This window comes from Acaromyces ingoldii, assembly GCF_003144295.1.
Source record: "Acaromyces ingoldii strain MCA 4198 unplaced genomic scaffold FA10scaffold_3, whole genome shotgun sequence".
Taxonomy (NCBI): Eukaryota; Fungi; Basidiomycota; class Exobasidiomycetes; order Exobasidiales; family Cryptobasidiaceae; genus Acaromyces; species Acaromyces ingoldii.
In genome coordinates, this window is record NW_020290249.1 from 1,538,502 (window position 1) to 1,552,674 (window position 14,173).

General features: G+C 58.4%; 4 protein-coding genes across 4 annotated transcripts; 1 reads left to right on the plus strand and 3 right to left on the minus strand.

Moving 5' to 3' along the window:
* Positions 1–397: 397 nt before the first annotated feature.
* FA10DRAFT_113454 (methionine adenosyltransferase) lies at positions 398–2,008 on the minus strand. Its single transcript, XM_025517881.1, has 3 exons — positions 1,723–2,008; positions 1,595–1,655; positions 398–1,531 (listed from the first exon to the last, which is right to left on the minus strand). Exons 1-3 carry the CDS (start codon positions 1,782–1,784, stop codon positions 473–475), a joined length of 1,182 nt encoding a protein of 393 aa, XP_025377635.1. The 5' UTR covers positions 1,785–2,008; the 3' UTR covers positions 398–472.
* Positions 2,009–3,652: 1,644 nt separating this feature from the next.
* Positions 3,653–7,639, plus strand: FA10DRAFT_286148 (TEA-domain-containing protein; the record flags this gene model as incomplete). The annotated part of the gene is made up of 1 exon (XM_025524054.1): positions 3,653–7,639. The coding sequence occupies one exon, from the start codon at positions 3,653–3,655 to the stop codon at positions 7,637–7,639; it is 3,987 nt and encodes a 1,328-aa protein (XP_025377636.1).
* Positions 7,640–8,037: 398 nt separating this feature from the next.
* Positions 8,038–8,791, minus strand: FA10DRAFT_224366 (hypothetical protein; the record flags this gene model as incomplete). Its single annotated transcript, XM_025518607.1, has 3 exons — positions 8,038–8,247; positions 8,330–8,386; positions 8,441–8,791. Coding segments are annotated over 3 exons (618 nt in total), but the record flags the coding sequence as incomplete, so codon positions are not given.
* A 3,561-nt stretch (positions 8,792–12,352) lies between these two features.
* FA10DRAFT_266919 (hypothetical protein) lies at positions 12,353–14,077 on the minus strand. Its single transcript, XM_025521700.1, has 5 exons — positions 13,857–14,077; positions 13,703–13,798; positions 13,578–13,637; positions 12,770–13,506; positions 12,353–12,692 (listed from the first exon to the last, which is right to left on the minus strand). The coding sequence occupies exons 1-5, from the start codon at positions 14,045–14,047 to the stop codon at positions 12,448–12,450; spliced, it is 1,329 nt and encodes a 442-aa protein (XP_025377638.1). The 5' UTR covers positions 14,048–14,077; the 3' UTR covers positions 12,353–12,447.
* Positions 14,078–14,173: the final 96 nt, after the last annotated feature.

Sequence of the window (14,173 nt, forward strand, 5' to 3'; positions counted from 1 at the left end):
GTGCTAGAGCGACTCTTGAGAGGGATCCCATACCCAAGGTGGACATTTGGCGGCGCACCTACTCTTTTTCGGGTCCGATGAGTTGCCGCTTCCGTTCTGATACTGACTCAAGGAAAGGAGTCAGACATGAGAGACTTGCTCAGCCGCTCGGCTCCTTTCACTTCTGCATGTTTCATGACAAGACCGGAAGAAGTTGCGCACGGTTGACGTGGATTAGAATTGCCTTTTTACTACAGATGTATGATGTTGATGTGACACACGATAAAACGCCGGTAAACGCGAAAAACAAGAAGACTAAGAGTGCGAACGAAGGGTGGGATTGAGGCGTCGTCGGCCATTTCTCACCAGGAGAAGCCCTCTCGAGATGAGAGGTGGTAATTTTAGTGAAAGAGGAGGGAGAGGGAGAGCAGAGGTGATTTCATCGATGTTGAATCGAGTTAAATCATGGTTGAAGGGTGCACAACAAGCTCCCTTACACCTGGAGCTTCTTGGGCTGCTCCCAGGAGAACTCCTTCCTTCCAAAGTGGCCGCCGTACGCCGTCTTGGCGTAGATGGGCTGCTGCAGGTTCAGGTCGCGCACAATGACACCTGGCCGGAGGTTGAAGTTCTTGCGGATGATGTCGACGAGCTCAGAATCAGTCTTCTTCGATGTGCCGTAGGCATCGACAAAGACCGACAGGGGCTCGGCGACACCGATGGCGTACGACAGCTGCACCAGGACTCGGCGGGCGAGGCCGGCGGCAACGAGGGACTTGGCGACCCAACGAGCCGTGTAGGCGGCCGATCGGTCCACCTTGGAGAAGTCCTTGCCCGAGAAAGCACCACCGCCGTGAGCGCCCCAGCCGCCGTACGAGTCGACGATGATCTTGCGGCCCACGCAGCCGGCATCACCCTGGGGACCACCGATGACGAAGCGTCCCGAGGGCTGGATGTGGTAGATGGTCTTGTCGTCCAGGAGGTTGGCGGGGATGACCTTCTTGATGATCTTCTCCTTGATCTCCCGTCGGAGGTCCTCGGTTGAGATGTCGTCGGAGTGCTGGGCAGAGATGACAACTGTGTCGACACGAACAGGGACCATGGCGCCACCGTCCTTCTTGTACTGGATCGTGACTTGGGTCTTGGTGTCGGGTCGGAGCCAGGGCAGCGAGCCGTCACGGCGAGCGGCCGACATGGCAAAGTTGAGGTTGTGGGCGAGCTGGATCGTCATGGGCATCATCTCGGGCGTCTCGTCGGTAGCATAGCCGAACATGATACCCTGGTCACCAGCTCCGTGGTCCTCGAGGCTGCCGTGGTCAAGACCCTGAGCGATGTCGGGCGACTGCTGCTCAATGGCGACCAGGACGTTGCACGTCTTGTAGTCGAAGCCCTTCTCCGACGAGTCGTAGCCGATCTCCTTGATCTTGTTCCGGATGATCTTCTGGTAATCGAGTTGCGCCTTGGTCGTGATTTCGCCGTAGACCATGATCATGCCCGTCTTGGTGGCAGCCTCGCATGCCACCTTGGAGTTGGGGTCCTGCTGCAGGCAGGCGTCCTGTGGAATTGTCTCTGTGTCAGCCTCGCTTCTGCTGTTCACTCTGTTATGCAATCTGCTCACCAGGATCGAATCGGCAACCTGGTCGCAGATCTTGTCAGGGTGGCCCTCTCCGACAGACTCGCTGAAGGAATGGCGATCAGCACGGGCCCGTGGATAGTAGTCTTCTCCATTGTTCGTGGTTAACTCACGAGGTGAAGAGGAACTGTCCCTCGGGAAGGGGAGCACGAGCACCGTTTGATTGAGTGGCCATCTTGTCTCTTGTCTCCGGTGCGTTGAGGAGCGTTTGGAAGGAATGGAAGGAAGAGAAGAAGAGCAGGAAGATTAAGAAGTTCTAACAGCACGCGCGAGCACTTTGGCCTTTGATCCAGCCGAGAACTGAGTAGTAGGCTACTTTACAGAGACCGCTTACTGACCACGTTCTGAAATTGCGTGCTTAATTTTTCTTTTCCACTTTTTCACTTCCTTTCTTCATGTTCTGTCATAGCGACATAGCAGTGCCTGTCAAAATGACCAAAATGTGCAACATCTGTCATTCTGACGGAGTAACTCGTAAATTTGGGTCAACCCGGTGCTCCCTCCTTTGAACCCCGGTATCACAAAGAAAGATGCCAAGTTCATTCACCCTCGAGGCACGGTTCGCTTCGCCCCGTGGAGGCCCCGCCGCTTGATGAAGACATATAATGAAGCAGGTCGACGTTGAGATGGCCTTGGACGAGGAGAGACGACAAAGGTGGTGAGCACTCACCATGCAAACCGCTATGGTAGTCGCTCCTCACAATTCTCAGATTCGGGCCATACTCTGGTCAGAATAGGCGAAGGTAGCCAGCCACGAGTTAGAGAAGAACGCTCGACGGTGGGTGGGACCTGCGCGTCGACTCCTGTCTTTATGCCAGGGGAAAGACAGTAATTCGGGGATTACAAAAGCAGGTTCGCTGCATATTATAATCAAATTATCCAAATTGATAAGGAAATATATCTTCCGTCGTGCAGCTAAGATGCGACGTGCCGCATTGGTTGTGCCTATTCATCAGGGCTTTTCCGTTACCCGCTCCATGTGAGAAGGGTCGGGGCAGAACATCAGTGCTACCTGTATGCTTTTAAGGATAGCATGGGCCAATGCGAGAGTGTTGGCCGTCGGTGGGGACAGGCGGCTGAAGCCTATGAGGGGAAAAGTGAGCGAAAAAGCGAAGAAGTACATCTTAGCCAAGGTCCCGATTTAAGTTTGTACTGCATGTTATAGTACAGTTCTTAGCACCTAGCCTTCGATCGAGCTTGTGACGGATGGAGAGAGGCAGGCAGGCAAGCCTCCTTGCTTGTCTCGACGACCGACCTTGCATCAAGCATCTCCGCCAAAACCACCACTCCTCGCATATTATTGACCGCAACCAGCCTGCACTTTGGGGAACAACAAGTTAGAGTACTACTATCACAACTGTCGGCAGCAGCGTACGGGGTCACCGCGTGCCAAAGTAGTAGTCGCCAGCGGCCAGCTTTGAGATCGACACGGTGAAGCGACGATCATCTTCTTACCTTAGGTCGACCTGGACTAGCTTCGGTCTTCATCTCCACCGAGCGACGCACCAGGGTTCTAAGGAAACACAGCAGGTGAGTTAATAGTAGTAGTGGTAATGGTACGTGTCGTTACATCCCCTTTCGGATGTACGGCCCCTTGCACATCGAAAGAGGCAGATGTTTGTACATGTTTGTCGCCTGCCCATTCGACTCAAAGGGTCGATCGAAATGCTCAGGCAGGAGCAATCCTTTCGGGCGGGCTCCTACTTTATCGTTGGAGTCCCGACCCTTCGGACGATCGGTGTTGATTTGTCTAGACTGGGAAACCAGGACATGCATTAGAAGCTGACCGTACTCCCCCTTCCTCTTCTAGATTCATTCCCCTTTCCTTGCCTCTCAATTGTCACCACCATCCGTTGCTTCTCTTCATTCCTTCCCCCCCAAACACCAATCCCTCACCACTACACCGCACCGACCACAGCGACTCGTCACTTTCCTTTAGACACGCTCATTTCTCGCATTCTCGCACACACGACTGATCACCCTCAAAGCGGGCCAATCAAGTGGTAGCGGTGCCTCAGGCCAAGGCAGCATCGATCAGCACCCATGGAACGTACAACATCGCCGAAAGCGACAAAGCGAGGCCTATTCCCATCGCCCACCTACTCGGACTCGACGCTGTCCTCGAGCGCCAACTCGAGCTTGTGCACGCCTGAGAACCAGGCCGTAAGCCTGCCGAGCGACGCGATGCGAAAAGAAGACGTTCAAGCCGCCAACGCGCGCTTCCTTTCGGCCACCGTCGACGCAAACGGCCGTAGCGAGCACGGAGACGACAACGAGGACGGCGGCCGTGATGAGCCGTGCAGTGACGGCGAAGATGTTGGACCCACAAAGCATTCGAGCCTGTTGGGCGCACTCAGCTTTCAATCTCCCTCTGAGGTGCCGGCCGGACCGGCCTCTCTCTTGGGAAAGCGCTCGACGCACAAGCGCAGTAGTTCTTCCATCTCTTCGAGGCGCCACAGCATCCAGCCCATCATGCCGACCGAAGATGAAGCCCACGCTAGAAAACCCGTCAAGGTGGAAGACTCCACGTCGTCGGACGACGCGCTCACACTTCGGTCTTCGCCTCCAGCAGAGGATGACTTCGACCTGAGCGCTTTTGCAAACATGTCGAACGCCGAACTGCTCCTCTCTCCACCACGGTTGACGGTCAGTCTGGCAAAGGGCCACAATGGTAGCCCCGTCAACAAGCAGATGTTGGCCAAGCAGCTCCAGCTCCAGCAGCAGGCGATGAGCGACGAGAGTAAGCGGAGGCGCACCTCTGCCGTCACTTCTGACGGTAACAACGGACAAATGAACAACATGACTCCCCAGCGGCACAGTACCATGCCGCTCTCATCCTCCAACGGTCAACAGCAGCACCTCATCCAGCAAACGCCGCCGAACAACTGGATGCAGATGCAGGCCCACGCCGCTAGCTTGAATAGCTCGGCAACCTCTAGCCGATTGACCGAAACGCCAAGTTCGGTCAACAACTCGTCCATATCAACGTCTATCTACAGCAGCGGTGGCTCGGCGTCGACTGACAGCCATGGCAGGCCGCGACGACGATCCCTTGCCGGCGATCGGTCCAGCGAGATTGCCAGTCTCACGGCGGGCCTCACCATTCCTTCTCTGGGCTCTCAGCGCTCTCTGGGCGACTCTCTCTCGTCTTCTTCACCGTCGGATGAGAACACACCCCAGCCTCCCAAGAGCGCACCCCCGGATGCTTCGGCCAATGCCATGCAAATGGCCCAGGCTCAAGCTCAGGCTCAGGCCCAAGCACAGGCGCAGCTTCGACAACGCCAGCAACAGCAACAGCAGCAGCAGCAGCAGCACGGAGGAGCTCAACAGATGGGACCACCTTCGAGGCTTCCGAAGATGGAGCGGAGCGATAGCAAGTCGGAGAAGGGAAAGGGGCCTGACGTGTGGCCAGATGACGTCGAAGTCGCCTTTTGGGAGGCTCTCCGGCTCATTCCCAAGCTGGGCCGTCGCAAGGTTTTGGTGCACGGAAAGCCTTGCGGTCGCAATGAGCTGATTGCCGACTACATCGAGCGCAAGACCAACAAGGTTCGGACAAGGAAGCAAGTTTCGAGTCACATCCAAGTCCTCAAGAACATCAAGAAGGGTGATCCTGAATTCCAGCAGCTCATCGCCGAGCCTACCAGCGAAGAAGACTTTTACATTCCCGCTGGCGGCATGATGTATGCGCAGACGCTGGCCGGGTACGGCTACGGTGGCCTCGGTGGTCCTAATGCGGCCTTTGCCCCAGACAATGCCAGCGCTTCGCTCTTCTCGCCTTATCCGACGTCCATGCAAAGCCCCCTGCCGACGTCACAGTCCACTGGGCCCTCGCCGCTCTTCAACAGCGGTGGCTATAATCTTGGTCCCGAGGCATACCAGGCTCCCCTGTCTGCCGGCATCACCTCGGCTTTCAACAACCTGCACTTGCCCTCACCCGGTCCAGGGTCAGCACCAGCCGACCCCAAGGCAGCCATGTCGACGGTATGCCCCATCCTGCCAGCCTCCTTCAGCATGTGGGTTCACTGCTCCAACAGTGACGATAAGCACATCTACACGTGCCTCGACCGCAACAGCATGGCGTCTTGCGCTCAGAGCAATGCGCCTTTGCCTCGCCTGCCGCTTGACTCAGTCCGTGTCGGCGCTTTCCGCTTCCCAAGGCTGGCAGAGATGTACCATCGGCTTCCATGCCAGTTTCTCCACGTCCATGTTCCTCTCTCAGTTCCAAGATCCGACGTTCTGCTGCCGAGGTACGACCACTTTAACACGCAACTCTCTCTGACTAGCCACCAGAGCTCGAAGTTGACGAGCGTGACAAGTGTCTACTCGCACGGAAAGCGCGTCCTTTCCCTCGTTGAGCCCCTTGATGCTCCACGCCGTATCTCGGGTCGTCCCTCGAACTCCTCATCGACTGTAATGACGCCCAGCCAAGGTCAAGAGACGGGCGCAGGCGCTGCGAAGGAGTCGCAGGCGATGTCCCCCATGCCCAGTTCCGAGGGAGGCGCGGCGTCCTCGGCCAGGCACCGTTACTGGCACCAGGCGCCATTCGCCACCGACTTCTGGGCCGACTTTTTGAGCCGTAACCATCCCTACAATTCGCGTGACAGCATTCAATCGTTTGGCAAGGAGCCCAGCGAGCGAGCGGCACTGGGCATGGCCGTCTCGGGCGTCACAATCATTCAAGAGTTTGTCGTCGCGGGCGACGACAATGCTACGCAACAAGGAGAGGCAGCGACAGCCGCGGCGGCATCGAACGCAGGTGCTCATCTGCTCAACGAAAGCGCTTCCTCTCACGTCAGCCCCGGAAGCCTCATGGGCGACGTCGTCCTTGTGGTAGCTTGGGACCTCGAATGCGTCGAGGCCCTCGGCGGCAAGCCAGGCACACCTACTGTCTCGGTCCTCACGGCTTCCAAGTTGTCGCCTTCCCCCCGTGGCGGCCAGATGCTCTTGCCGGCGCCCCACAATGTCGATCACAACAGCATCGCCAACAGCCCTAGGCCTCAGGGCGGCCAGATGCTGTTCTCGGCCGGACCATCGCCGATGCCCCAGCAGCAGACGATGCAGACGATGCAAGCGATGCAGCAGACGGCGCAGCAGCAGCAGCAGCAGCAACAGATGGGCAATGTTCAGGCTCCAACGCTGCTTCGCAAGCGTGGACAGTCAGCCAACAAGCCCCTGACGGTGTTGATTCCTCCTGTTCCATCATACCTCAACAACGGATCATCGGGCACTCCCTCGCCTGCGCCTTCGACGCACAACCCTACTTCGTGGGGCGCAATGCAGCAGCGTGCGATGCAGACGCCCATCACGCCTTTCCCGCAGCTGGTGCACACGCCCAGCGACCCGCCTCCGATGGCAAACGAAGACGAGGCAAAGATGCAGCGCGAGCGCCTGACTCGCGCATGGGCCTCGCAGGCCCCAGCATCTGCTGGCATGCTCTCGCACGACCTCCACTCGCCCCTGGACATGACGTTCCAGCAGGCTCACCAGGCTCAACACACGAACCTGATGAACAACGGTGCGTTCCAGTCTTACTCGGATGGAGAAGACGTGGACGCGCCCTCGGCCCTGGGCATCACGGGGCTCTCCTCGAGCCAAGGCAGCGGCGTCGGAGGCGATGGCAATGGGTCAGGCTTCCTCGGCGTCTCTCACAACAACGGCAGCATGCCCCTACTCTCGCCCGTGCACTTTGAGCACCATTCCCACAGCATCCAGTCTCGGCAGAACTCGATGGGATCGGCGATGGAGCCAAGCTCGTCGGCTTCGTCGGCCTTTAGCCTCCAGGTTCCCCAATTCAACTCGTTGAATGCTGGGGGACCGCCGAGCGGATTCTTGGGGTCTGGCTCATGCTCTTCCTCGGCCTCCTCGCCTGGTTTGAATGGCCACATGCCACAAATGCAGCACAACCAGCAGCACCTCGGCCAACAGGCTCACGATCCGATGGGCATGGCAGACGCCGACCAGCTCAACACGCAAGAATGGATGGACCAGCTCCTTCTCAGTGTTGGCGTCACTGTCAATGACCAGCGATGATTGTCGCTTCACACACATACATACACAAACACACGCACGCACGCACACACCCAGGACTATGCCTCTGTGATCTTTTCTCGTCTCGACGCTGTATCACCTTCTCTATCTCAGACTCTGTCTCTGCGAATGGACCGACCACCTCCTGTATCCTTATTTTTTTTTTTTAGCACGCACACACTCTCTCGATATCGCTCCTGGCCCCTCCTCCGATACCTCTTCACTCTCGTTCGCTCTACAGCACGGTCTTTTCTTTTGATTCCCCCCATCCCTCTATCTGTCATCGTATAATAGTGAAAAGGAATACAGCAATCTTGATTACTCTCTCTTTCTTTCTTCTACACCACAACTTGGTCTGTCTTGACGATAACGATACAATCTTTTCTCTTCATTCAGATCTCGCTCCGGAGCTTGATCCGGTAGCAGGCCTCATCGTAGGGCTTGCCGTCGGACTTGCCAATGAAGAAGCTCTCGGATTCAAAGGGCTTGTTGCAAAAGGCGCAGCAAAAGCATTCGGGGTGCCATTTGGACTTGAGCGCCGTGATGACGTCGCCGGTCGCGATGGGTTTCTTGCAGCCCTTGCACCGGGGCTTGTGCAGGTTGACGTGGCACTGGGTGAGGCAGAACGCGGAGGAGGGGGGCTCAAGCTATCAGCATCGCAGAAACTTAGCTAGCAGTTTTTCTCTCTCTCACCTTTTCGCAGTATGGGTAGCCCTTGTGCACGACGAATTCTCGTCCTCCGAATCTGACCTTGCCGTTCTCGTCCTCGACCATGTTCATCAGGTTGGGGTCAGCGCCAGCGACGCTGCCAGACGCCTTGGGGTCGAGGAAGGGGTCGCCGCAGTTGGCGCAGAAGAAGTGCAAGTCGTGGTAGCACCGCTCGCCACCGCCGCCATTGTTCTCGCCGCCGAGCTCGGGGTCGTTGATGGTGATGAAGCGCTGGTCGACGATGGGGGTGCGGCAGTGGAAGCAGCGCTTGGAAAAGAGCTCGTGGTAGTCAAAGTGGCAGTAGGGTTTGCCCTCGTGCTCGTAAAAGGCTACGTGCTCGAGGTGCTCGTCGCAGTGCCAGCAGACAAAGCACGAGGGGTGCCAAGTCGTGTCCATGGCGTGGACGACGCGGCCGCCGATCCACTTGCGGCAGTTTGCGCACGACGCACCGCTGCCGACCGACGACGCCGATGCCGGCGCGTGGTTGGCAAAGGGTGCGACGTTTGACTGCTTGGCGATCGGCGGGCCGGGCGTCTGGCCACGGTCCGGCGTCGTGGTGACCGACAGGGGCGTGGTGCTCGACGTCGTCGAGTGCTGGGCCACATTGGAGCTGCTGACGGAGATGCTGATGCTTCCACTCGGCTTGACGCCCTGGTCGTCGTCGTCGACACCTGAAATCGAGATCATCGGCGCCTGGCCATCATCATCGTCGTCAGCACCGACGGAGATTGCAGGCACGCCTGCACCACCACCAGGAACGACAATCGACGGGACAGCCGGGCTGCTGCCTCGCTTTGGCGCCTCTTCCTCGACGCCGCCAAAGGAAAACGTTGGCACGGGGGGCGCCGTGTCGGGCGGAGGACTGAAGATCTGCGGGACATTCTCGGCCCTCGCAGTCGCCTCAATGACAGATGCGCGTCTCTCCCTGCCAGCGATCAAGTCGTCACGAGGCCCTCTGGACTTTGGTCGATCGGGAATGATGTCCTTTGCTTCGACGTCGGCAACCGTCACCTCTGGCGCTGGCTCAGGTGCTGCTCTGATCGGTCTGGGCGAGGCAGCTCGGACGGGGACGGACTGAGGTGGGGCTACATGGGCACCCGCAGGAGCCATCGCACGCGGGCTTGGCTGCGAAGGGGCCGGAGCAGCCGGCACTGGCGCAGGCGGCTGCTGCTGCTGTTGGTGGTGCTGTTGCGGCTGATCCTTCAGTGAGACGGCTTCCATCTGGCTCGAGATGGAGCTCGCCGAGGAGTCGGTCCGCGAGAATGCCTTGCTCAACGATGAGCTAGTGCTGTTGGACGTCGTCGACGAGCTCGTGCTGCCAGATGTGGGACCGAACCCCCTGGGCATGCCCTTTCTCCTCGGTGGACCGCGACTCATGATTTCCTCGGCGGCCATCCTGACGCTGTCATGCCGTCCCAGCGTCGCATTCGCATTGGGTGCCGTCGCCATCGCCGCTGCCGCCGCTGCCTGCGAGGCTCCTGGTTCTGGTCCAGCAACGGGAACGTGCGCCTGCCTGCCATTTTGGATCGGCGGCTGGGGCAGTCCTCGCCTCACGGTGCCCGAGAGGGAGCCCATGCTCGACGTCCTTGCGCTGCCACCCGAGAGGCTGCTGTCGATCGAGGAAGATCGCGACGATGCAGCCTGGGCCCCATTGTACGTGGCCGGTGGCGCGGCGGTAGTGTGGGCAACAGGTGGTGGCATCTGCGCGTTGCTCGGGAAAGGCACTGCGGCTGATGCGTGCGCTGGTGGTGCTGGTGCTGGTGCTGGTGCTGGTGCTGGTGCTGGAGGCTGCTGGAAGTAGGACGCTGGCTGGCTTGGAGGCGGCATCTGGACGGGTGAGGGAGGCGCGTAGCCTGCTTGTGCCTGCCATTGCTGTTGCTGAGGGGGCGCTGCGATGTGCGGTGGATGCGTGGCCTGCGGTGCTTGGTAGGCCGTATATGTGGCTGGTGCTGGCGAAGCGGCGTGGTACTGCTGCATAGGAGGCGCGGCGCCCGGCCAAGCTTGCGGCGGAGGATGCTGCGCGGCGGACGCTGGATCATAGTACTGTTGATGAGGGGGCGCCTGCTGCTGCCACTGGCCCGGAGGAGGAGGGGGAGGAGCGGCGGCGGCAGGGGCGGCGTAGCCATAGACTGGCTGCTGTGGGTAGCCCTGCTGGGGCTGCGGGCTCGCAGCTTGCGGAGGCGAGTATTGTGGCTGCTGCTGCTGCTGCTGCTGGCCTGGCCCAGCAGAGTAGGTAGACCAAGGAGCAGCGCTGGCCGGACTCGAGTCGTATCTCCCTCGCATTGCATGAGGCGGCGCGTACGCTTGCTGCCCAATCCCAGGCGATGGAGATGGGTGATAATGTGGCGTGGGAGGCTGGCTGTATGCGCTGCCAAAGCTGTGGCCTCGGACGGCGGTCGCAGGTGCAGCTTGTTGGAGAGGCGGTGCTTGTGCTTGTGCTTGTGTATGCGGTGGTGGTGGTGCTGGAGATGTCGCTCTCGCAATCGATGGTCCTCCTGCTCCAGCACCGGCAAGAATCGCGCTGCCACTGCTCGTGCTGCTGGTGCGCGCGCGTTGCCGCTGTTTCTCCCGAGCCATGGCGTTGCGGCTCACGGGCCTCTCGGGTTCTGGCGCGTGGGAATCGGCCGGCAGGTCGTCCCCCCGCGTGATCCGATCGAAGCCCAGGGAGGACGAGGAAGGCGAGTGTGCGACTGGGCTGTGGTGGCTGCTGCTGCTGCTGCTAGGCATAAAGAGGGCCGAGGCCGACCGCTTGCTCGACATTCCAACGATGCCTCGAGGCGGCGGCGGTGGAGGCGCCGCCGCGTGCCAGGCCGCCGTCAGGTCCTGCGACGGTGTCGAAGACGGCATCATATGCATGCTGGTGCACAACAGTGAGCTAAGTTGAGAAGAAAACAATGAAGAAGCAAATAAGAAGCGCCGAGGGTGGGAGGGGAGGGAAGAGGAAAGAGGGGGTGATAGTAGATGAGTGAAAGAAAGCCCACCTTGTTCTCGTCGACGTTGTCTTGAGGAGCCTGTTTGTTGCTTTCCAGTTGAAATTTAGGGGTCGCGCTTATTGCTGCTTACTGTTGTAATCTTGTGTGTGTGCGCGCGCGCGCTCTAAAATTTTCATGGCCGGCCGTCAAAATGTCTCAGATGTGTAGACCAACAGTCAACCTGACGCGTCCTCTGTCGTCTGACAGCGCAAACGAGGGGAGCCGCCACCACCCGTTCATTGGCTGGCGAGCAAGGTCGTTCCTCCATGAAACTTCGTACTACTTGTGAAAGAAAGGCAAGCAGACAAGCATGATGAACGAATGCATCTTATATCGCATTACGTTCTAGGGGGACTTGGGCCTCTTCTTGAGCGAAGAGCACGCTTCCCCTGCCGCTGCAGCGCGGCGGTGAGGCGACTGTTTCTCTGTCGCTGGTGATGGCCGCTGCCGCCCACCGGCCCCCAACGGAGGGCGGCGGGCTTCTCCTACCTCGAAAGGTCGTCGCTCCGCGACGCTGATGTGCTGAACTGCCTTCAGTGACCTTCTCTCCAACTTCCTTCACATCTCACCCCTCCTACCCCTGGCACAACAAGAATCCCTCAGGATGCCTGCCACCGTGAAAAAAGAAAACGATTGCGCTGCCACGTCACTCTCCGCGGCAAGACTTGATCGCATCACACCATCGCCCACGAAAAAGAGGCGCAGGGAGCAGGAAGACTTGGACGACTGCAAGCAGACGCCGTCCAAGCGAGCAAAGGCGCACAGCTGGACTCCCGCACAGAACAAGGCATTCCTCGAGGGTCAGTATGGATCACCGAGACGAAAGTCGAAAGAGAAAGATTATACCTAACACAGCAGCATTCACAGCCATGATCGAAGCATTCCCAAAGGACTGGCTCAAACTTGCCGAGCGCATCAGTGCGGCCACCCCTGAAGACGGTGTCGTGACGTCCGAGATGTGCAGAAACCACTTCAGGCCGGTCAGGGTCAAGCTCATGGTGAGCATCAATGCTAGGTCTGCTTCTGCAAGTCCAACGCCTTGCTAAATCTGGCTTAATTTGGATCCTACTTGATGCTCAGCGGGCCCTCGATAGTTAGAAAGGGGGATGCAGGAGCTGCTTTAAAAATACATCAGGCAACTTCTTCAAAGTCGTCATCATCCTCGTCATCCTCGTCTTCGTCCTCTCCTTCTCCCTTTAACCGTTTCGACGCTGGCGTGGACTCGCTTTCTTCTCTCGAGCGCTTGCCGCTCGGCGTCTGTGCCTCTGATGTGTTTGTGCCATTTGCGGGCGTGTCAACCCCTGTGTCGACATCCTCCATGTCATCTTCGTCGTCTTCTCCTTCCTCGGCAGCCATATTGGCGTACTGCTTGTAGTCTGTCGTCATAAAAGAGAGAGAGTCAGACACACTCCTGTACCTGTACGCCAACAATCCTCTCTTTCTTCACACTCACAGTCTTCCATGTTGCCAGCGGCCGAGTCGTCGTTCTGGTTCTGCGCGGCCGCTGCATCGCGACGGTAGGCCTCCTCTCTTTGCTGATCTTTGGAAGGGATCTTTTGACCGAGCACGTCCTGCTGCAACCAGACGGGCAACGCATTCTGCTCCCGCATGCGTTCCACCTCGGCCTGACGCTCGGCTCGTCGCGCTGCCTCGACCTCTGGATTTGTCGTCGTCATGTCCACAGAGACAGACGGACCGGCGTTGCTTGTGCTACTTGAGGCGGACGCCAAGGGAAGCGAGAGATTCGAGAGCGCGCCCCCCTTCTGCTTGAGTCGCTGCTCTGCCCGCTGCCTCCACTGCTCCGACCCTCCTTGCCGGGCGATGATATCCATGGCATCGAATTCCGGCAAGGTCAGCAGCTCGGTGTTCTTGAGCCTGACTAGGATTGGTTCCAGCTGGACGTTGAAACGCCTCAGCCGATCCTTTGATCGTCTGACGTCCTCTGCATCCTCGTTGTCCACCAGCTCGCTGCCGCAGCCCGGCGTGTCGCAGACAAAAGTGGCACCCGTCATGGGATCCAGGAGCTGAGCCACGTCCAACGTCGAAAAGGACTTGCGGCAGCGAGGACACATATAGCCCTTGTTGTCCAGCTCGTTGCGCAGAAGCGAGTCAATCTGCGATCGCATCTTTGCGATGCGCCACTTTGTCACGTCTAGGAACATCTTGGGATCCAGGGCGAGGTACGACCGGCTGCGCAGCAGCAAAGGTCAGCAAAAGGAGAAAGCAGAGAAAGAGGGACAATGGCAATACCAGAGACTCACTTGACTGCCCGCTGGAAGTTGGATGGACCTGCCGACTCCTTTACTTCACTCTTTCTGACACTACATGGGGAGATGAACTGTTTCAGAACACACAGGGAGGCTCTTCCAAGACCGCGACTACGCACATATCAATCAACTTGTCGGCCCTCAGTCTGTTGGCAATCTGGAGCACCTCCTTCGACTGAATGCCCATAGCAGAGGCCATGATGTCCTGCGGAACCCTGCACATTCCCTCTTGCTTAGTCTTGCGTCTCCCCTTTGGGCATCACAGCAACTCACACCTGATGCTTTGACAAGATGTCGACCAGGATGACGTGGGCATCGTCGTAGAATTGCCTCGTGACAATTTGGAACAGGATCCTCATCGAGTCCATATCGGCCTTGGTAGCGTCCCGTCTATCACCCTCCTCCTCCCCTCCGCCCCCTCCAAACCCACCATTGCGACTCGATCCGTACCCGACCGACGACATGCCTATCCTTGTTGGCACAGGTCGTCGTCGTCGTCTCTAGGCCGCGATGGACACTGCGATGCGAAGTACAAAAAGGCCGATTGTGACATGACAAACTTCATGACAGAGCAGGTGACTCAAAATTTC